Source organism: Ascidiella aspersa, chromosome 9 (genome assembly GCF_963924565.1).
Source record: "Ascidiella aspersa chromosome 9, kaAscAspe10.2, whole genome shotgun sequence".
Lineage (NCBI taxonomy): Eukaryota > Metazoa > Chordata > Ascidiacea > Phlebobranchia > Ascidiidae > Ascidiella > Ascidiella aspersa.
This window is the reverse complement of record NC_139455.1, coordinates 18,147,251-18,168,561: the sequence shown is the minus strand read 5'-3', so window position 1 is coordinate 18,168,561 and position 21,311 is coordinate 18,147,251. Positions and strand designations below refer to the sequence as shown.

Sequence of the window (21,311 nt, the reverse complement as noted above, 5' to 3'; positions counted from 1 at the left end):
TATTCGTCATGTACGTTTCGGGCTACTTCGCGTTGGGCAAGGATCAATTCACTTTAGCAGGACGTAAGAGTATGTCGTTTTTGTCGCTTTTACATAGTTTGGAGTGGCTATTATCATGGTATGTGACAATATAAATAAAATATCTCGAACAGGTAGTTTTCTTCAATTAAACTATAAAAGTTAATTCGACTTGAAAAAAGCCGTTCTCCTAACGCTACCATTGGTCACGCTTGCCGCGCCTAGAGTATTTCTTCTTTTAAACCGGCGAACCAACATCGCTGCACCTCCAGCCACTCGCATAATGAGGTATTGGATTATCTCGGCCGTTGTGACGACGCTCATTCCAATCCACAATCCCAATTGGCCACCTTTAAGCAGGGACAAAATTAAATGATGTTCCTACCGAAACGAAAGGAATTGTTTTTAAGATTACGTCACAACGTTACGTCATAATGGGACGTCTAAATCCACTTTTGGAAATGTGAGGTTACTGTTCGATGCTGTGCGTAAATATGCGACTGATGTATATGATGTTGTTACCAGGCATGGAAAAAGCTCTTCTGGCACGAAGAGCGTCTTTTTAGTGTGCGACTGATATTTAGTTTAAAACATCCAAGGAGATGGCCAGGCTTAGAAAAGAGCACGGTACCTTACTGGAAAGACGTCCCGGCTGAATTTTATCACTGCCGTTAAGTTAACTACGCCCTTAAAGGTATTCTTTCCCTTTTTGTGAAAATAACGTAACTTTAATACATCACAGATTTAGAGTCACTATAGCTTATTGCTTTAATAAAATTACTTCTGGTGCTTTCTTGGACCTGATAAAAAAATTTAAAAGCAGTGGTTCTGAAACGTTTTTAGCTTTCGCTAAGAAAGTAAAAATTTGTACACTAAAGCTATGAACTGTCAAGGAACAAAGTGTGAGTACCACTGCGATAAAACAACCAAATAGCACATTGCAGGACTTTTCCAGTTAGCAAATTTATATATGACAGAAATACCAATATCACTTAGAAGTCCCGACTCATCGACCTTCTTAGATTGAGTTTCCTTCGAGTATCCAATTACATTAAAAGAGACATCTAGCGCCAGGATGTTTTCCGACGCATAACCGGTAGAGTCGTTAAAGTTGTTCTGTCCATAAGAAAACGCAGTTAGGCAAAAAACAGTTTTTATTAACGTTATTTTAGTGTAAATGCGTTACAAAGACCCGAATAATCTAAGTGAGAAATGAAAAGTGAAACCTAAATCTGGAAGACGAAACTAAAAATGAACTTGTATAAACAACAGCTAAATGAAAATTAAGGAAGAAAAACAGCACATAAAAAACAACAAAGTAAATGTGGTATATCGCATGCATTTGAAATTTAGTGTTCACTACAGTCAAGTTATTGGTATAATCTGGATTGGTGATAGTTGGTGTACAGTTACCTGACACCACGTTATGCGTATAGTCAGTTCACTCCATACCTCGTAGTGCGATTTTGCGTTGAGGTTTGGCATGTAGCTGTACGACATCTGGACAGGGTAGTTCGTCATTTTGCATGGAACGGTACAACCGCAAGTGTCAGGGTCCAGCTAAATCAAATAGGTTTGTTTTCGAAATATCGATTTTTAGAGGTGTGATATTTTCTTCAACGGTTTATCTCAGAGGTCTACAACCTACGGCCAGCGGGCCCGCCAATGATAGTCAACGGACCGCTACCTCTTTTGCAAACTGATGGGCACGAGGCCATTCCCCATATTTTTTCATTACAATTTTAAATACGTAAATGAAAGTATTTTTTGTACATCGGGCCAATCCTATCCATCTGGCATCCATCTGGTATGTTTGCGTCTTAGAGAAATATTTTCAGCCGAGTCCCTGGAATACTCAACAACACAAGTTTCACAAACTAGTGTAAGTGATCGAAATTCAATGCACTTCGCAAATATTCAGGGCGTCTTTTAAATATGAGCATAACAGCGAAAGTTCAACGGCCCTAGTAACTAAACTTTAAACTATATGAGCGATTGTTTTTTGTTGCAGCTAACCAAATCTTTCTGGGTTGGTTTTGGCCCGCGACTAGTTAAAGGTTGCCGACTCTGGTTTATTTCGATAAATCGTCAATCTGTATGAAAATCCGATTATAAATGACGTAGGTTCCTCAGGGAGCGTTAAAAAGACTTGGACAACTATAGCCTATTTATTTTAGCTTTTTAAAATTAGATTAGAATTAAAATTAGAGCATTTCAGTTAGAATTATCGAATTCCTAAACAAATTTCAATGAACTAGAATCACATTTAATTATTTACAACCAATTTTAATTTTAACCGTAATTTATTGCCCTGTGCTAATTTTTATGCCTTATTATGCTTTTTAGACTGTAAAAATTACATACAAGTCGTTCCAACCAAAAAAATTTAATTGAAATTCACTAAAAAATGCCGTTGGACAAAGTAGCATTTTTGGTAAAATCCAAATTAGATTCGAATTAGAATTAGCCGCATTTTGCTCTAATTCAATAAATTAGAAAACTAGAATTATCTAGTTGTCCAAGTCTGGCGTTAAATGTTTGTATAGCACAGTGGAATATCGAGGATAATGGGAATTATTGAATAGGATTTAGTTCTTGGTGTTAATTAAGATCCAGTAGATCAGGGGTCGGCAACCTTTTTTGCACTGCGGACCAGTTTAAAACTAAAATTTTGTCGCGGACCGGCCTTGAAAAAACAACAAATGTTCAGGAAAGGAAATTTATTACAACTTTCAATGCAAACTTTATGCTTGTTTTGCCGCAAAGAGATGCTCCCATCTAAGAATTATTGAACTAACTGAAACCCGCGAGCGGCATCCGGCCATCCAAACAATTTAGTTTAACCCAGTCCGCGGCTCATTTCAATAAAACTTTTAGGCCTTTACGTTTTTTTCTTAAATTACACTGTTATAAAATAATTACCAATTCCTATATTCTTACCAGCTTCTCAAAATAAGGATATTTAAGTTCATTTTTCAACAAAATTTTAATTTTACAACCCTGCTACGGACCGGTAACGAACTCCTCGCGGACCGGTACCGGTCCACGGACTGGCGTTTGCCGACCACGGCAGTAGATAATAAAGCTTAGTCTGCAATTTTCATAACTAAGTAAAGCATACAGTAATTTCTGTTACCTCTATTTCAACTCTACCAATAACAAGCGAGCTACAGTTGGCCATTTGTGTCGGCGTGCATTCAGTTACGTCGGTCATCCAGTAGTAATCGAAGGGCCTGCAATTGCACTCATACTGTATGTATGTGCCATAACACTCTGCAAAACAAAGAAAAAATTTATCGCGTTTGGGCCTCGGTTGTTTTTTAACGAACAACAAATAAAAACAAACATTGGATCTTGGAAACTAGACAAATGTTAAAAATGACTTACAAGATAGTTGTTGTGGTATTGGTTTCATAAATCACGCTTTTTAATCAATTCTTGGTCACTTTTTGGTACCCAGGAATTATTGTGATTAAAACTCGTAATAACGCAAATGAACACTAAATCCGTATCTTTAGCTATTTGTGCATTTGGCGTACATTCTTGTAAAATTTCAAAACATTGCGTCCAGAATTGTAAGCATTTTGTCTATTTGAATATTATTCTATAGGTAACTCCATAGTTTATGTGTATGCAAATACATCAATATTCAGGATTGCGTGAAACCACTGCTCTAGCACTATATTGATATGCGCGGCCGACAGTCGTATCCTATCGCACTCGAATGCGTTTTAAATAACAACTTATCGTTTTAATGTTTTGGTTGTGTCCTGTATGCAGCTTACACCCAGCAAACCCATACCTAAAACAGCATCTTCCATCGCTTACCTAACATACAGGCCACGAGCGAGTAGTTTCCAAAGTACTGCAGCGATTTTTCGTTGCTGGGGTCGCAATCACCCCACGGTTTGTACATGACCTCGATATCTTTTCGCGACAATGTGGCGTACGCTTTTCTGCCAACTGGCACCGAGATACCGAACTTTTCGACGTTAGGTGGAACATCCTTGCTGTGGACCTGTCAATAGAAGCCACGAAATTTGAATGGGCATTGCTGTATTTTGTTAGTTGATAAGTGGACTATTGCGCTCAAGGTTTGATTTCAATAACATAAAAGTGCACAACCGTTTTTTTAATGTCAGAAAATTTGCCCTTTATAGACCGAAAAAGGTTGTAAAAAATCATCCATAATTGATGAATATCGAATTCCTGTCCCGCCATAATTCAAGAGCCAAAGGATCAAACATACGAAAGTTGTTCTCAATAAAACCACAACAATTACAATCAAAATGCTTCTATCGAGGGATAGAGCTTCAAAACGCTGAAAGCGCAAATAATGTTTTGCTTCTTTCCCAATAATTACAGCCAAGGGGACAATTAATGCCGCATAACCACCGCAAAACACAATGACGTTCCGATATTATGGCATAATGCTATGATAAAGTGTTTTCGTGCTAATATCATGACACCTCGAATTTTATCCCTGCTTCTACGCTTCCCCAGATGGGGTCTTCAGTGTACGACCAATGTTTTGCGTCCAGTATAAGGGAAAGGCCGTAGCCGGCCCCGCCCACGTATTGATAGAGCGTCTCGTCGGCGTCAAAGTTAAATGTGTAGCACTTTCCCGACTCTGTTATTACAGCTTGGAAACTGCTTTCGTTGCAAGGGCGATTGCCGAATCTAAATGGAAAAGTGGCGAATATTAATAACTTTCATCACGATTTGCTAGGCAATATCTTGTCGAAGTGGCACAGCATTTACTTCATCAATAAATAGCACATAAGCATTACGCCATTACATGTACTTATTGTTACACGCAAATCCTGTTTTAAAGTAGTTTATATAGGTTGATTGAAGTTGTTTGAACAATAAAGAATGGAAGTTTCTAGTAAAACGTATTGTATTGGCCAAAACAAATCATTTGGTCTACTATAACTTATCAAGATATTGCATTGTTGTCAGAATAGCTTTTAAAAAACTTCTGAAATTAAATAAATTAAAACGTATAGCCGTATATAGGCCTACATAAAAATAGCACGAATTACAGGAGATTTTACAATATATTAATACATAAATGTACCCTATATTTGGTAGGATTTTGCTGGAATATTACGTAAATTGTTTTATACTACTATAAATATAAACTATAAAGCCCTACTTTTTCTCACTAAAATCATATATATTGCCACAACCTGACCAGTGATCTATTGTCACCACAAAACACTTTTATCACCATTTTAGTGTTCTTAAAAAGGGCAGTGGTTTAAAGTAAGAACATTTCTCACTTGCACATTCTCAGTTCGTTTCGCGAGGTCAATCCGTAGCCTTTTTCCGACAAGTATTGGCTTACAGTTGTCCCGAGCGAATCGAAGTAGGTGAGATCGGACAGGTCAATCGCCTGGCCCGATGAGGCGGCGAAATGTACAGCTTGGGGAGAGGCCACTTGGCTAAGTATATGCATCGTCTCTTCTTCTTCGCTCGAGCTTGGCGAAAAGTACCTGTTTCGCAATCGAAAGGTTGAATTAAAGGGAAATTTTCGACCAAACCACCTTATTAGGCTGTAGGGTTGACATCATCCATGGGAATATCAATGCTTATAGTCAGTGTTGTAAACAAGTCATTGCGAATGAAAGTTCCAGAAGTCATTTGTAAACCAACTCAAGTACAAGAAAAATCATCAAAAAATAGCAAATCAAGTCTCAGTCCAATTCCTCAATTGCCCCAGTCAAGTCATTATTAGAGAAAGTCACCTCCAAGTCAAACCACTAAAATAACAAAACGATAAACCATTAAAAATGGTACACCCGTTCGATCATGAGCAATATTCTAACTAAAAAATAACCCAAAAAACATCATGCAGCAATCTAACGTTTTACGTGAAAAACTTGAGATAAATAGCTCAGTTTTTTAATAAAATTTTAAATAAAAACACTTAATTTCAACCCTAGTCATTTGATTCAATGACTTAAGTGAAAGTCAAGCCATTTATCTAAAATACTTAAGTTAAGTAAAGTTATTTTCCCAAAACGACTGAAGTCAAGTCAGGTCATTTAAAAACGGTGACTTAAGTGCACTTAAGTCAAATCATTGACTTAAGTCATTACAACTCTGCCTATAGTACGTTATTCCGACATTGATACGCAATACTATGGGCGAAATATCTGATACTAAGTGAACTCATCGATTCATTACTACAATAAATTTGGTGAGCTATTTACACAACTAGCAACATATAAAACCAAACTTAGAGCTTTCTGTTTATCATGGAAAGTTGATAGTAACTAATAAATCTTAAAGATGGCGAAATCATGGACATTATCGAAACCTGTTGAAGTTGCAGATGGTGACTGCCGGGAACTCTATCGACGTTGAAAAAACGGAAGTAACGTCGGTCGTCGATTCGTATTCGTAATAGGCGCTGATGCGTATGCCGACTTGCCAGAACATCATGCTTGTCATACCTGAAAATTAAAAATTGCACACTCCGAACAAATAGATCATAATAAAAATATTAAAGCCATAATATTAGATAAAATCGACATTTCGCAGTTTATAGACGTTTCAGCAATACCTCATGCCATCATATCAGTGTAAAAAAACAAACTGCGAAATGTCGATTTTATCGAATATTATGGCTTTAATAATTTTATTAAAATTACTGAAAAAACGTCTATTGTGTTCCAAGGTTTATTGGTAGCCACCACGGAAACAGAATGACGCTAAAATTAATTCATAATATTTTTTAAAAATTTACCGTGTTGTACTTAATCATCCTAATTGTATTTTACTGCCAAATAGTTTTGGATTTGATTAGCGAATTTAATACCGAACAGGCCTACAAGATCGGAGCCGAAGTTGCATCTTGACGGAGATAGTTTTGCCGCAGTAAGACTCGAGACTGTAACATAGGCTACAAAGACTATTCGGGTCCAGAGTGGTACCCTTCTGCGGTAGAAAATTTGTAACGTATTAAGCGTCACACTATAAAGGAGGAATAGCATAGCGTGGATTATTTTCCACCCAAGTTTGTGAGTGGTTAGGTTAAAACACCTGTGAGTGGATTACTGCCCTATATAGTTACGTGGATGAGGGAATGACAGCTAGTGGTAAAAGTAAGCCACCCAACGGCCGGCAAATTTATGCACGTGATTAAACGATAACCTTAAATTGCCTAAGGTTACATTTTGGGGTAACTTTATGGCGTTCCTGAAAATTTGCATGCGTTCCAATAAGATAAAATGCTACTTTCACCCTCGGTTATCGGATTCCGATCCGGACTAGTTTTAAACGGTTTACTGGTTAAAGTAGGACCAGGAACTCGGTATTAGTTTAATGATCGAAATTGTTTCAAACCTACCCCGTCTCCTCCTCTGATACCCAGTGTTATCTATAGTCTCTAATGCTAGCACGTTTCTTTGCGCTAGTTTTATGTGGTGTTCCCACTTATTTTAATTGTAACTTCTCATATATTGCTCACATATTTAATTGTAACTTCTCATATATTGTCTGTCAAAATGATTTATGTTTGCTTTGATTTACTCTCAAAAGGTACAAATGTTTTGTCAAAGTACAATAAAGCAGTGGTTCTCAACTGGAGTGCTCAAGGGTGCCGCGACATATTGGGGAATCTTTCAGAATCTGATTTTTGCCCAACTCTTACACCTTTTTGTGTAAGATTAGAGGGGGAAAAATCCTATTATAACTTGCTACGTTGCTTAAAGTTGATGTGTGTTGTTCCAGTTCCGTTTAATATGACATTCTAGTGAATAACCTACGGAAAAATCTTATAGAGGTGCCGCAATCTATTTAAAGCCATAAACGGCTAAGTAGCTACCACTGCAATAAAGCATTAGGCTGTTGACATTGTGTGGCTCAATTGGCGTCCGTTCAAGCATTAAGTGGAAACTTTTGATTGAAGGTTGCAGGCGTTGACATTGGCGCCCGCACGGGGGGGGGAGAAAGGGGGGCACTTGCCCCCCCTGGAATTTCAAAATGCGATTATTAGTAATATTTATAAGTGTAATTTGTATTACTTATGAAGGGTAAAAATATTATACATTATCCATTGCCCCCAGTGGCGTATCCAGGTGGGCGGGAGTTCAAACCCCTTTTTGTAAGTGATATTATCGTTTTTGTTCGTTTTTGTCATGGTTTAACAAACTGTTCGAAGCGGCGTGCTTTTTAAGTGATTGGGTCACGCGTATTAATCTAATGCGAAACCAATATCGAGCGCAAAACGCCGTTTTTCGTGTTTTGCTTGGTCGACCGTAAACGCTGATTTTTTCTTTCGTTATTTGTTTATGTTGACTATGATTAGCAAGTGTGTATTCGACAATTGACAACGCTGAGTCAAACCTTCTTTCTTTTTTTCTCGCTAAAAAACGAATTATACGCAGTATGTTCCTCGCTGTTCGGTCTCTGCGCTAATATCCGATGTTGGTGTAACATCGACATTTGTTTAACTGAAGCAGATTCTTAAAAGGAGGTATAATGATGACTGTCGTGCGCGTTTCAAAGTCTCCATTTTTAAGTAATGATGGTTAACGCAAAATTATGCTCTTAAGCATACTCTAAGACCACGTGCTAAGTGTGCAACGGACACACCTTATTTCCCCTCAACCGCAGCTTGTAATTTAGCTGACTTGGCACACAGGTCGGCGCAGATGTTGCTCTAATCGTGGCATAATATCACCCGGAAAAAAACGATCTTCAATCACACATATTTCACAGTCTTGGTTGTTTTTTTGCCTGAAGTTAACGATTGTACACCGTGATTTCGCAGCTGGCGCCTGACAGGATTGTCGACGACGCACGTGGTCGCTTTTGCTGGACGTATTTGGCTGTTTCTGATTAGTTTTTTTATCACGTCTTGCAATCACCATTCTATGATGTCATACTGTCACTGTTTTATGACGTCATTATTCATTAACGTCAGACAAAAAATAGCCCCTTTTTGATTTTCTCGCCCCTGATTGCCCCCCCCTGGAAAATTTTCTGTGGGCGCCCCTGGGCGTTGATATAACAAATGAGACTTTATTAGTTACAATATTGTTTGATTCCTCCTTCTCAGCCTACATTTACATCAGTTTTGATTAATACCGTTTTTTATTACAAACTTGAGCCCATGATTTATTGCTCCATGCGTTAACGTCACAACAAAACTAACCCAAACCAATTTCATTTAAGATGTTGTTAGCTAAGGCTTAGAATTTACCGAGCACAAGTAGAACCCAGAAAATCTTCTGCAGAATATATTTCGAAGTGCACCAGTAAGAAATCCCGTGACAGGTGGTGTTCGAAGCGAATTCTCTCTCGATTAAGCAGTTTCTTGCAGCTATCTCTTCATTCACCTTCTGGTCAGCTTTTTCGTCGGCCATAGTGTGTCCGTTAGGCTGGATCGACACTACAGATAGACTTTCCATTGTGGAGAAATATAGATTTTAGTTTCGCATCACTATAAACGTTGAATTTTTCACTGCAAGTATTGAAAAGATCGGATTTAAAAGAAAGCTAGTTCAAGAAACATCCTCTTTTTACAAAAGACACGTTATTTTGCAAAGAGTAGTCATTCATTTAAAACAGACACAAATCAATAAAATGAAATATTTTTGTGTTGTTAAAACAGCTGTATAAACCGTGACATAAAAGTTCCATCCGAGGTGACTCTGAATCATTGCAATAATTTAAAGTTTCGCCTGCAGTGTAATTCCTAATTCCTTTCAAACGCCCCCTGTGCAAAAATCTGACAATTTCCCGGCGCCTCGCCTAAACTCTTGTTAATTTGCAATAAGCTTTACTGCTACTTCTTGACGTGTCTTTCTGCGACGCCCTTTTACCACCACTGGCTACTTAAATGAACAGAATGCCACCATCTTAACAACTTGCTATACAGCAAATAACAACAACCGTCATGCCACCGTCGACAACAATGGAATGTCACAAAACAACCCACACGCTTGCCCGAGAATAGAAATGCGATAATTTAATCCAATTCAGAAAGTAGGCATTCTTCAGACTTGGGCTTTGTGTTCACCCTCGAGAACAACCTCTTTGTAACTGGCCGGCCGGCCAGACTTTCAGAAGTTTTAGAGAAACCTTAGACCTGCGGTGGTGTGAACTTTGCTTGACTCCCTCCTTAAGGTGGTCGTTTTATTTTAGGAATTCATTTATTTTAAATTGTTTTCTTGATTGTCCAACCTTAAGTAAAAAAATGTGTCACAAGGCAAAAGCTGTAACAAGTTTTTTTGAAATTTTGATTAACTTGTGCATATATGTTTAGAATACTGTACTTTATAAATTAAATTATATCGATAAAATATAAGGAAGATGTGTACAACTTGACAAACGCGGTGAATTTGGCGGTAATTCGTGTTTTATGTCAAATTTTAGAACATTGGTGTTCCAGCTTCTGTTTTGTTAACACAGTAACGCCGTAACACAATTTTGGTTCGTTACAATCGGTTGGCCCATTGTTTCTTTGTTGTTTTTTTATTTTGTTTAGAGCAGTGGTTCTTAACGTTTTTTTAGCCCGCCCCTTTGATAGTTTTCCTATGCCAATACGCCCCCCTACGAAAAGGAATTCGGCATTTTTGAAACAAATATCACTGAGACAACATGAACATACAAACGAAAGTGTATTGTTGGCCGCGCGAAGGGTAAAAAATATTTAGTTTTATTTGGTTGAATTGGCTAAACTGCAATTCAGGGAGGCTTTTCGCATTGGGCACACAACAAATTGCTCGTGCTCGACATCTCTGGTTAAGAACCGGTGGTTAAGTTTTTTTAGTACTACACCTACAACTTTATTTTCGTTTAATTTTTTTTTCACGGTTAATTGTTTGCTTTCTATATCTCCTGACATGGTGTTACGTCTTGCACGGCTGCAAAGGATGTAATCAACGGCCGCATGTTGTACACCGCTGCATAGATGAAGTCACTCAGCGGTAGGATTTTGTTTTACCTGTTGTCTATTATGTGGTACAGAATGAAATGGCTTTTTTGTATATTAAGGTTATCCAAACGTGCACTAAACCAAGCTCTCTTTAAGGGACATGACTGCACTGAATTGGCCAACAACAACTATCTAAATTCTAAAGCGTATGCAAACTCAGCACAGAATTTTTAGCGCTGTAAAATGGCGACCCTGTTGCTATTTCCTGCAGCTGCAACACGCACCGCGCTAGGTGGTGCCTGAACGAACAGTGTGCAAACGTTGACCTCGCTTTTTTCACTTTATTGCGACTTCTTGAGCAAATGCGACTGGCCACCATCACGCGCCGAAGCCATCGGTGCATTCGATCGGAGCCCGGCCTCCCTCCAACTCGCAAACGCCGCCAAAGTCGCAGGCGTTCGAGTCTCCGAGCTGCGAGTAGTAGGCGTGGAAGACGGCCTCGGACTCAGCTCGCAACTGCTGGTCGTCGCACTTAGACGGATCCGAGCCACAGCAGGTCAATGAGGTCTGCCCAACGGAGCATTCGTATGCCACCTAAACACAATTGGTTGCTTTAGCAGAGCAGCAGCCGCTTCCATTCGACCAGGGAAAAGTTGTTTTGGGGGAACGATTTTTGGTAGGTGGTACACATATTTAAGATGAACACTGTGTGCAGTTTTAACTGAATTGTGCAAATAATGACAATTGTTGTCAACATGGGTAATGTGCCAAAACAAATAAGTACCGCTATAGGCCATATGCGTTGAAAATTGCTGGGAGCGCTGTGTAAGCAACATGTAAATAGAAACGTAAAGGCCTATGTTTTTTTTTGACCGAAGATCACAAAATTGTTAGATTACCAACAAAATGTGTAAACTTGTTTGATTAACGTGCATTATGTTCCCAGTCATCAACTCAGAACAAGCTGGGCCGACATATAATCTAAATATAACTCAGGTAGCATATACTTACGTCGGCATAGCTTTGATCGTAGCAAGCCCACTGCATCGACCCGCAAATATCACCGGCCTGTGCCGAATCCTTGACCGAGCATCGACCGAGCTCTGGTTTACCGAAACTTCCGTCATGCAGATCGTAATAGCGCTTCGCAGTGCCGCTGAAATCGCATGAGGTGTCGTCGTTTATTTGCTCGTCGTAGGAAGAGTATACGTCACTTGCCATGCCTTACAATGCAAAAAGTTAAAATCAATAATTATGATTAACAGCTTTAGCCAGACCTGCGGAAACCTGCGGTAAACCTTCAAACTGATCAAAAACAGCGCCACAGGCTACTTCTAGAACAGTAGCAAGTTTCGATCCATCCAACAATTCCTTTAGCAGAGGACGTGGCGTTTTTTGTTCAATGTACGCAAAAATGTGCACGCCGAAATATGGGCACAAAAAGAGTTAGAAGAATTAGATCAGGGTTGTTTTTTCAGTTTCGGGCCAAACCAAACCAAACCAGCAAGGTCTCAGCGGGCTACAATACATTTCTATCCACGATTTTGTTGTCAAAGTGAATGGTCTTGGGGCAGTATGATAAAATATCTCCCAATCAGGGATTAATCCAGAACTTTAATGCACTTAAAAGAAGTCTAATTATATATGCAAAAACTAAGCCAAGTTGTTCGAGTAAAGCGTAAAAATGCATTTGAAAACCAAACATTTGTGAGGTTAATTGGCCCATAGATTCATTGCTGCACAAAAATCTGTTTAAAAGCGGTGGCAAAGCACAAAAGCAGTTCGTTTATCTTGTTAAAATTCTTGATCGAACAGAGTTAGAGTTCAAACTATGCCAACATTACCCACTAACAACTTGAAGTGAAAAGTGTGCGCCCATTTTTTAAACAAAGGTCGCGTCCCCGTCTCAAGTCCTTCCTTCGGACTTCGGAGCCTGTGTTTAACGCAATGCTCTGATATGTGAGAATTTTATGTATTTTAACAGGTGCTGTACTCACTCATGAGAAGATCGTAATCGCACGCAGCCGGGTTATCGCAGCACTGAGAGAGCTCCAAGGTGCAGTGGGCAGACACGTCGGCGGAACCCTGTCCGTAGCAGGCCCAATTTACGTTTCCGCAGATGTCGTAAGCATTGCTTCCGGGTATGACCTTGCACCTGGTAGTTGCAATGTCCTGCACACATCACTGTCAGTTTATTACACAAAAATCGGCGCTTGACTCGAATATTAACCTCTGTCGTAAAACTACATTTCTCTGAATCTAAACGACTCATACCTACTAACGAATATTTGACAAACGTGTTGAATTTGACATTTTGGTTAAGGACTGGACATACTCGGTGATATAAAGAAAAAATGGCTCAGTGTTTAATCAATACACCGGGTACCTTTATTGGTTCTTCTAAATTCATTACCGCCTAATCAAAATGCCTTGTAATTAAGACAATCCTGATGAAGGCAATTAATTGTATAATAGCCTTGCCCAAAGTACGTGATAGGCCTACGCTATTATGTGTGTTCTGTGATGTATGGCAAGCAATACATTAGAAGGGCAATAGACCACAGCATGTGCATTCAACATAAATTCCTTAAACACATGTTAGATAACTGTCTGAAAAGTGTTTTGGAAATCACACTTGCCTCAAGCTCGTAAACTCTGACGTAATCGACCCACATCTCTGCTTCTGGGTAGAACCATTTTGTGCCGGGTGTTGGGTCGGTCACGTACCAACCCCCAATTGCGGTGTTCAGAATCAAATGAAAATTTTTGTTGAACGGATCCCCTGAAATAGAAGAGGCAGAAAAAATTTAGTAGTGCAGTTAACGCTCTTACTTTCTGGTAAACGATTTGTTTCGATTACTAAGCGCGGTCAGGTACATTATGCTCACTATTCGCTTACTGTGTGTGTTACAACGCATCTGGGCCTCACCCAATAAAGATGGATTACGTCAAGCGCAAATATAGCAACAACTATATACAAATCAACTCACCGTTATTCTGGTAAAAGTCGTTCTTGAGGTTTCGGTCGAGGTCGTGCCTGTGATAAGCATTGCCATCCAAGCGATAAACCTTGTGAAACAACAAAGCTTTTTGAAAGAAGAGATGACTAAAAAGAAGAATGGTGTATTGCGAGTTTCATGTAAAAACATAGAAAATTTGGATATTTAAAAACAATGCTTTAAAAAGGTTTTCTCTTGAGTTGTAGTAATTTTTTGGGTTACCTACGCTTTTTACGTGCTTCAGACATTGCCTTGAGCTATGTGTACAAAATTGCTCATAAGCAAAGTACATTAGGATTTAGAGTTAAATATCTCGCCATGTATATTAAAAACAATAACCATATATCTCGCCATGAATATTAAAAATAATAACCAACTTATACCAGTTCAGTTGGAGTCCAGTCCAGCGTGTACACGTGATACTGATCAATGTTGCAATTGGTGTGAAGATCTCCACTGGACTCATATCGGTTGTTATCACAGCAACCGGGTCCTCCATAATGGATAGTGCTAGCTACTTCTTGGAGGTTATAACCTCTCGCTTCGCAGATGTCAATCTCTCCACTATTTGGCCAGCCGCCGAACTCAGAATTCCTGCGAAAAAGAATTGCTGAAATGATCTAAACAGACTTTTTAATAATATATTCCATTTATATTCGTTGTTCTAACCAAATACAACACTTTTCAACTTAAACTTTTTTTACTTTAAAAAAAATGAGTTTATCGTCTCATACAAAAATTAAAAACCATATGTTTTTATTATAATCTATCGATGGTTGAAAGCACTGTAAACAGTCTTACAGAAAAACATTGGAACCCACTGCAAGGTGGTGGATGCGTAATATATTTCACCACACCAAATCGCATAATATTTGTTTTTTCGAAAGCTAACATTTACTTTGGCATCATCCAAATAGCTGGCCACAGTCCGTCTCCTTTCGGCAGCCTTGCTCTAACCTCAACTCTTCCATACAGCCAGTCAAATCTGCTGTGCATTCTTCCTGATGTGTATTGTTTGCTGCCATAGCTGCGTTACAAAACAAAAAGGAATCCTAGTGCAATGCTATTCAACCTTTTGTGGTTTGGTGAACCCTTAAAGTTGTTATGACGAACTCATGTACCCTGTTTACTTGAAAGGTAAACTGAGGTAAAAACTGTTATAAATAATCATTATATATTTCAATACCATCGTGTCAATTAAACCGAGTGGAGCTGCTGAAGTTTTACACACTGTCGGTGAAAGTTTGATAATGGCCGCAGGCTACCTGCGAATACTATTGCATGTCATACAACAGCATTCAATGTCAAATATTATTAGTTCATTAAAAGTTTGTGATGTACCCTTGTATACTTTTTCGTAATGGTGCACCCCATGCATATTTTGGTACACCCTAGGGTGCACTGTGCATACCCGTTAAAGAGCACTGTCCTAGTGAACTCTAAATTTGGAATTTAAGCAAAGCCTTTTTACACTAAAGATGAAGTGCACGTTGATTTAATTATTGTTTGATTAGGTGAAAACAAACTTCGGATAAAATTAAGTTCATACTGCTGCAAAATCGATCATATATGTGCTAAAATTACATATGGGAAAACCGAATAGAGAAATTAGTAATTATTCATAAATACCTAAATCTTCATTTGTTTTTATTTTTATTGTGATTTAAATTAATAGTTAGAATAAAAGAAAATCCTTACTTTTCCCTTAAAGGCGTGATGACAAGGTGTCCATCTTTGACGTCGATATTTTCTCGTCTGTCAGTATAATACTGGAGTTCATTGTTGTGGGGAAACTCGACAATCTCAATCTCAAAAGATTTGGAGAAGGAATCGTACGAATCGAACTCCTCCTGGTAGATCATTCCACCTAAAAGAATTAGCACATTTACAAAAAATAAGTTAAATGAGCTACTATAGCCATATGCAGTTGGTAAATAAGGCTGTGGCCAGAACAAAATCATACCACATAGATTCGCAGTGTTCGAAATTACCACAGTTAGCCTATAGTGTTGAATCACATGAAAGAAACAATGTTGTTAAAATACTTGACTTGACTGAAGTATTTTTAGAAAAAAATGCGTGAACCAAACTAAGTTACTCAAATTTCAATTATTTTAATGAGGTATAGATAATTACCACTACAATCTTACCAGAAACGGCTGCGATTAGTACTGTGAAAACCAAGCAAATCGACTTCATTTTGGTCGTAGAAGCACAAACATTTAATGTTTCGAGCAACAGTATATCGGTCTTATATAGAGATGTTTCCCTTGAGTTATTTACCAAAGGTAAGCAAAAACGTTTTATGCCTGAGAACCCTTACAGCTGTCGGGTGCTCTTATCCACTTTTGCGTGGATGTCGGAAAATGGTTTAATGAAACAGACCACATCACCAGTAAAAGCTCCTCAGTTGTTCTAAAACTTTTTGTCTTGCTGCACATTTAAAAAATAAATAAATCTTCGCGGCACATTCCGTAGAAAAAAATGCCTTAACTTAAAAATCGCCCAAATAAATAATAAAAAATCGGTAAATCCTATACTTACTGTTAGACATTTAATGGGTAGGGTATTCAGTTGCTCTTGCCTATATGCTAGGCCTACCATATGTCCTTTTTTAGGAGGATTTGTCCTCTTTTCTCAAGAAAACTGAATGGTCCTCCGAGGACGCTTGTAAATGCCCAAATTTCCTCATTCAACAAAGCTTTAAGGCGAGACGTTGTCTATATTTCCAAAAAATTACTGTAGCCATGAAACATGCTGAGGTGCTGGTTTAGAAAAGTTTTTCCAAAAAATTGTCCTACCAGCCCTACCTTTTTTGATTGTTATTGCAAACATTGCGCCAGAAAAATTGCAGCAGAACTCACATGTGAAAAGGCCCATTAATAAAGCAAACGTATGAGTTTGTAGGCCTAGCCTACTATCAGTGTCACTGTATGTCCAGCAATATTTCCAGCATTCCAGAACCGAAGAAAAATGTTTAGTGAACTGTTAAAGATCGCGCAATTTTACTTTAGTATTATGGCCCATAATGCAAATGTTAATGGCATTTTTTCTTTGATGCAGCCACAAATGGCTTGACGGTTGTATATAATTTCAATGATATTTCGTGTAAACAATTTCACGATCTCGTTAATATGATCATTCCTTATTAGCAAAAGTTAAAGGAACCGCAAAGTATTCATGGGCTGAATTTGAAAAAAAGAAATCAAACTGAAACGTAACAATTTTACTTTTGTTTAACTTGCCGAAAAAATATGTCCTTTTTTGCGTGCTGAAAATATGGTACCCCTACTATATGCCTATTTGTAGCACATTTTTTTAATTGCAAAATGGTAACATTAACAATCTCTCAAAACGCACATTAACAATCTCTCAAAAATGTTCTGCCTCAACACACATTTTAAGAATCAATGGCTTATAGTCGCCAGAAAGCCGTAGATAAATTTACCTTTTTGAATCGTTTAAATAGTTCAGTTATTTGATCCAGAGAGTCGAAACGTACCCGAACAGGGGCTAGCTTGTTCAAAATGTAACCGAACCTGAACCGTTTTTGTAAGATTTAAAGGAGGCGAAACGGAAGTGACCGTTTATGAAGCTTATACTTAGCAATTCGGTTGAAAAAACGAGTAAGACTACTATGTCCGACACCGGGAAAACAAATTGAACCCTAGGCCAACTCACGTGTAACGTCCTACTCCCACAAAATGTGCGGTTTTGTCCCGTCCTGCTTCGACTCTACAGCCTGTTTTTCATCCATTTGCGTAACTAAAATAAGGTTGATATTCAACAATCTATTAATAGGTTGGTCATGCAACTCAACCACCAACAATACATGGTTAAAGAGATTTTTACCAGCTATTACAACCTTTACTCTTGACACTTTACTGTTTGCGCTTTATCAGTTTCGAGATATGCTACTGCGCCCAAACGGAGTTAGTCATGAAAGCGTTTTAGGCCTAGGCTACTACTGAGTGATGTCACAACTAATATTTAAAAACTTAATGTTTGGTTATCAATATGTGATAAAGCACAAAATATATATTTTTTCGGTAAATTTTAATGCGATTTCATGAACATACTTAAGATGAAAAGTGGTAGGTCTACTAGAAAAATAAACCGCGCTAACTGACAAATGTCAATACAGCGGAAAAATTGATGGAAAAACAATGCATTTATTTTAAAACAAAACGTTGTTTTTATTATTCACAAGGTTCAATTTGTTGAGCTACTTGTGTTTTTAACCTTTTTTAAATTAATAACGAGTTATAGTTCAAAACATAATATTCTATTTATTTATTGACCCACAGTTTTACATCTGATCAAACTTGAAACACAACCGGAACTTTATAAAACAGTTTTGAATTAACTACGATGGAACCAGAGCTTAAGCAAAGCTTTTAATTTGACCCGGACTGTAACCAAAACCTTGAGAACTCGAATTGAACCTGAACCGGACAGTCAAAGGTTTTAACTATTTATAGTTCATCATTTCATAATTACCCGTCATTTTTAAACAAACTTTGGTTTAGTTCAGGGGTCGGAAACCTATGGCTCGCGAGCCATATATGGTTTTTTTTGTGACGCCATATTGCTCTTTTGATGAAAAAATCTTGTTTTTAAGCTATCGTTTCACAGCATGATATGAATAAAATCGCAAGCGGTCACGAATTTATTTATATCCAAAAGGCCTTATTCTTTCAACGGAACTCCGTAATGAAAGTTGTGCAAATTTCGCTAATTAGTTTTTGGTGCATATTATGTTCTGTCCTTTAAATGAGAACAAAATAAACGGCCCTGCTCAATTTACTAGTTTTTGCCAACCTATAACTAGATGTTAAAAAGTATTATATGGCTCTCATGAAAATACAACCAAGAATAATTGACTTTTATGGCTCCACTATAGCTATAAAGGTTCCCGACCCCTGGTTGAGTTTAAACACCTTTGGGTAGCATAAACCGGAAAACAATCCAAAACTCATTATTTCCAAGAAAACGCACATGGATTCTTTTCGAAACATAATTTTGGCATTATAGCCAGGCGCGTTATAATTTTCTCGTCAAGCAAGCACTTCGCTCTACCGTTATCTAACTGTCCACAAAGCCGTGTCTATAATTGGACCATTTAATTACACATACGTAGTTCTCAAATGACTTTTGTTTACAGTGAACCGTGCACCTGTCATTAAACTTCAAGTGCAGCATATATAGTCCTATACTACGTCAGTGGTATCGAGGTATGCCTACGTGTGTAAATAGAAGTCTTATTTATCGACGCAACCGTGTAGACTTACAAATAACGGAGGTGCAATCTTTACTCTTAAAGTTTGCTCACCAACAGCAAGTCGTTTTCTCAGCCACCCTGCTTGCAGATCATCCACCGACTGCCTAAACACGTAAGTTGACTGTTGACAGGGTGATGTTAACAAACTGACAATAAACCTATATAAAACGAAAAAGATTCCCAACTTTCTCGTTTCGCATACTTTTAAAAAGATCAATCAAAGCAATTTTGATTAATACAGGGCTAATAGTGGATCGCAATCCAATCCTATTGAAAAACTTTTAAAACGGATGCTACATTTAGTCGCCGGAAGTTGAATTTCGACCGAATTTACCTTCCTTCAATTGAGGGTGAAGTTCCAATGACACTTTTAAGGGTTTTTTGAGTTGATAAATTGCTCTTTATGGAAGAACATTCCTGCAAGATCTTGCGCCACATCATATAGACCAGTGATTCTCAACCTTTTTTAGAGCAAGAGCCGCATTTCAAACCTAAGGTTTGCAAGGAGCCGCATAAAAAACAACAGTAGGCATATAATTAAAAAACATTAAGAAAGCAACAAGAAAACAACAAATATACATTACGCTAGCCTAGGCTAACTAATTAACAGTGTTTTTAGCTTGTCGATCAGGACTAAATATATTGTGACGTAACAAACCACAAAATTATTTTAAAGAGCCGGATGGAAGTACCCGGTAACATTAGTACTTCGCACTCGGGATCCTTGCTGATACAATTCATTAATTCTTGATTTCTCTTACTTACTTTGTTGCAATTCTGCTACTTCTAACTAATTTTTCACTCGGTTAGAGAGCCGCAAAATGTTCAGTTGAGAGCCGCATGCGGCTCTGAGAGCCGCGGTTGAGAATCACTGATATAGACCCAACAAAACTTTTCCGAAAATTGAAATAAGTGTTTTAAATGGGGCCAGTAAGACGTGCCTGACCGTAATTCAATCGACAATCTTTGGTTACCGGTAGTTTAGAAATCCTTTTTGGCAAAAATACGATTTGTAAAAAAAAGATTCAATTAAACAAAAAACCCATGCAGTTCAAAAATTAAAAAATGTGTGTCTAATCAACGCCAAGGTATGTGCAACAGCTCTTAAACAATAAAGATATGGTCAGACATGTTATTAGATTTAGTTAGGATAAATATGGGCGAAAATAAAAAAAACGTTTATGCTACTTGAATCAAATAATTTAATTGCACACGACTGCAGAGATCCTCTGTTCGCCTGGTAAAGTGCTAAATATTTCACCTCGATACTCTTTTCCTTTCCTGGCCATTCTGGCAAATTCAGCCGGCATTTCGACTTATTTAATCTCCATCGCAGTCGCTCTTGTGCTATATAGTGTCACGCTACTGCTGGATAAAAAACAACAGTCAACGATGCGCTCCTTACTGGCAATACGTGTTTTTACTGCGCTGTAAGCTCTTTTATTGAAAGCGAAATATGCTAAATTATGTGAATGTACAATAAATCTATAAGCGACCTGACAGTATGCACTTTGAAATGCTACGACAGTTTGTTTAGTTTCGATTTAGTGGAGTTCAGATAGCACGGTGGTCATGTCTCCCCTGTTGAAATATACACTGTCACGGTGTTGCGTAATAAAAAAAGGAGTGTGATAACCCAAATGGAGGCTTTAACTCGAATACAGCGACTTAACATTGAGACTGAACAGATTACCAGGGAAGAAACAAACAGATGACCACGCAAGGAAGCAAAATCAACTTTATGCAAAAGTTACAGAAACCCCGACAAATAGCGTGAAACGGTAATGTGCAGGATTACAGAATAATTGTTTACTGATTGAGTTAGATGTCTTGAGTCTCCCTTGGCCGCGTTATGCGGTCACAACACACAAACCGCGTACCTTCTGTCTAATTTGCGCTTCATACCACCTACAAATTACAAAGATGTGATTTTAATGACCGCCAATGCAAAATGACACCAGAACACGAAAAATAATTGAATTTAAAACGTACTAAACTACTATAAAGCAACTACACTTTATGGAAAGCCGCGATTGCACCACAACGTTTATTTATTTCTACAAATGTGTAAAAATATGCCTGTACATAATTCGTTGTGCAAAGTTTGTCGAATGGAATTGTC

The 21,311-nt window shown here is 38.1% G+C and overlaps 2 protein-coding genes across 2 annotated transcripts; both read right to left on the bottom strand.

Annotated features, from left to right (window-relative positions):
• Positions 1-180: 180 nt before the first annotated feature.
• Positions 181-9,440, bottom strand: LOC146133376 (bile acid-sensitive ion channel-like). The gene is made up of 9 exons (XM_083397723.1): positions 9,233-9,440; positions 6,344-6,479; positions 5,304-5,516; positions 4,488-4,698; positions 3,847-4,036; positions 3,155-3,291; positions 1,471-1,578; positions 1,002-1,134; positions 181-368 (listed from the first exon to the last, which is right to left on the bottom strand). The coding sequence occupies exons 1-9, from the start codon at positions 9,438-9,440 to the stop codon at positions 181-183; spliced, it is 1,524 nt and encodes a 507-aa protein (XP_083253849.1).
• A 1,847-nt stretch (positions 9,441-11,287) lies between these two features.
• LOC146133375 (beta-1,3-glucan-binding protein 2-like) lies at positions 11,288-19,627 on the bottom strand. Its single transcript, XM_083397722.1, has 10 exons — positions 19,524-19,627; positions 19,241-19,293; positions 15,607-15,775; positions 14,807-14,935; positions 14,292-14,502; positions 13,900-13,978; positions 13,549-13,691; positions 12,907-13,081; positions 11,921-12,132; positions 11,288-11,503 (listed from the first exon to the last, which is right to left on the bottom strand). Exons 1-10 carry the CDS (start codon positions 19,625-19,627, stop codon positions 11,288-11,290), a joined length of 1,491 nt encoding a protein of 496 aa, XP_083253848.1.
• Positions 19,628-21,311: the final 1,684 nt, after the last annotated feature.

Bases quoted from the DNA above. Each gene is read 5' to 3' on its own strand.
- LOC146133376 (XM_083397723.1), bottom strand. From the start codon at position 9,440: ATGGAAAGTCTATCTGTAGTGTCGATCCAGCCTAACGGACACACTATG. The intron at 5,517-6,343 runs GTTTCGATAATG...ATTGCGAAACAG, and splicing joins ACCATCTGCAACTTCAACAG to GTACTTTTCGCCAAGCTCGA. The intron at 369-1,001 runs GTATTTCTGTCA...CCCTGCTTAAAG, and splicing joins GGGACTTCTAAGTGATATTG to GTGGCCAATTGGGATTGTGG.
- LOC146133375 (XM_083397722.1), bottom strand. From the start codon at position 19,627: ATGTGGCGCAAGATCTTGCAGGAATGTTCTTCCATAAAGAGCAATTTA. The intron at 15,776-19,240 runs GTGAGCAAACTT...TAATTCTTTTAG, and splicing joins GAGAAAACGACTTGCTGTTG to GTGGAATGATCTACCAGGAG. The intron at 14,936-15,606 runs GTAAGGATTTTC...TTTGTAACGCAG, and splicing joins ATCACGCCTTTAAGGGAAAA to CTATGGCAGCAAACAATACA.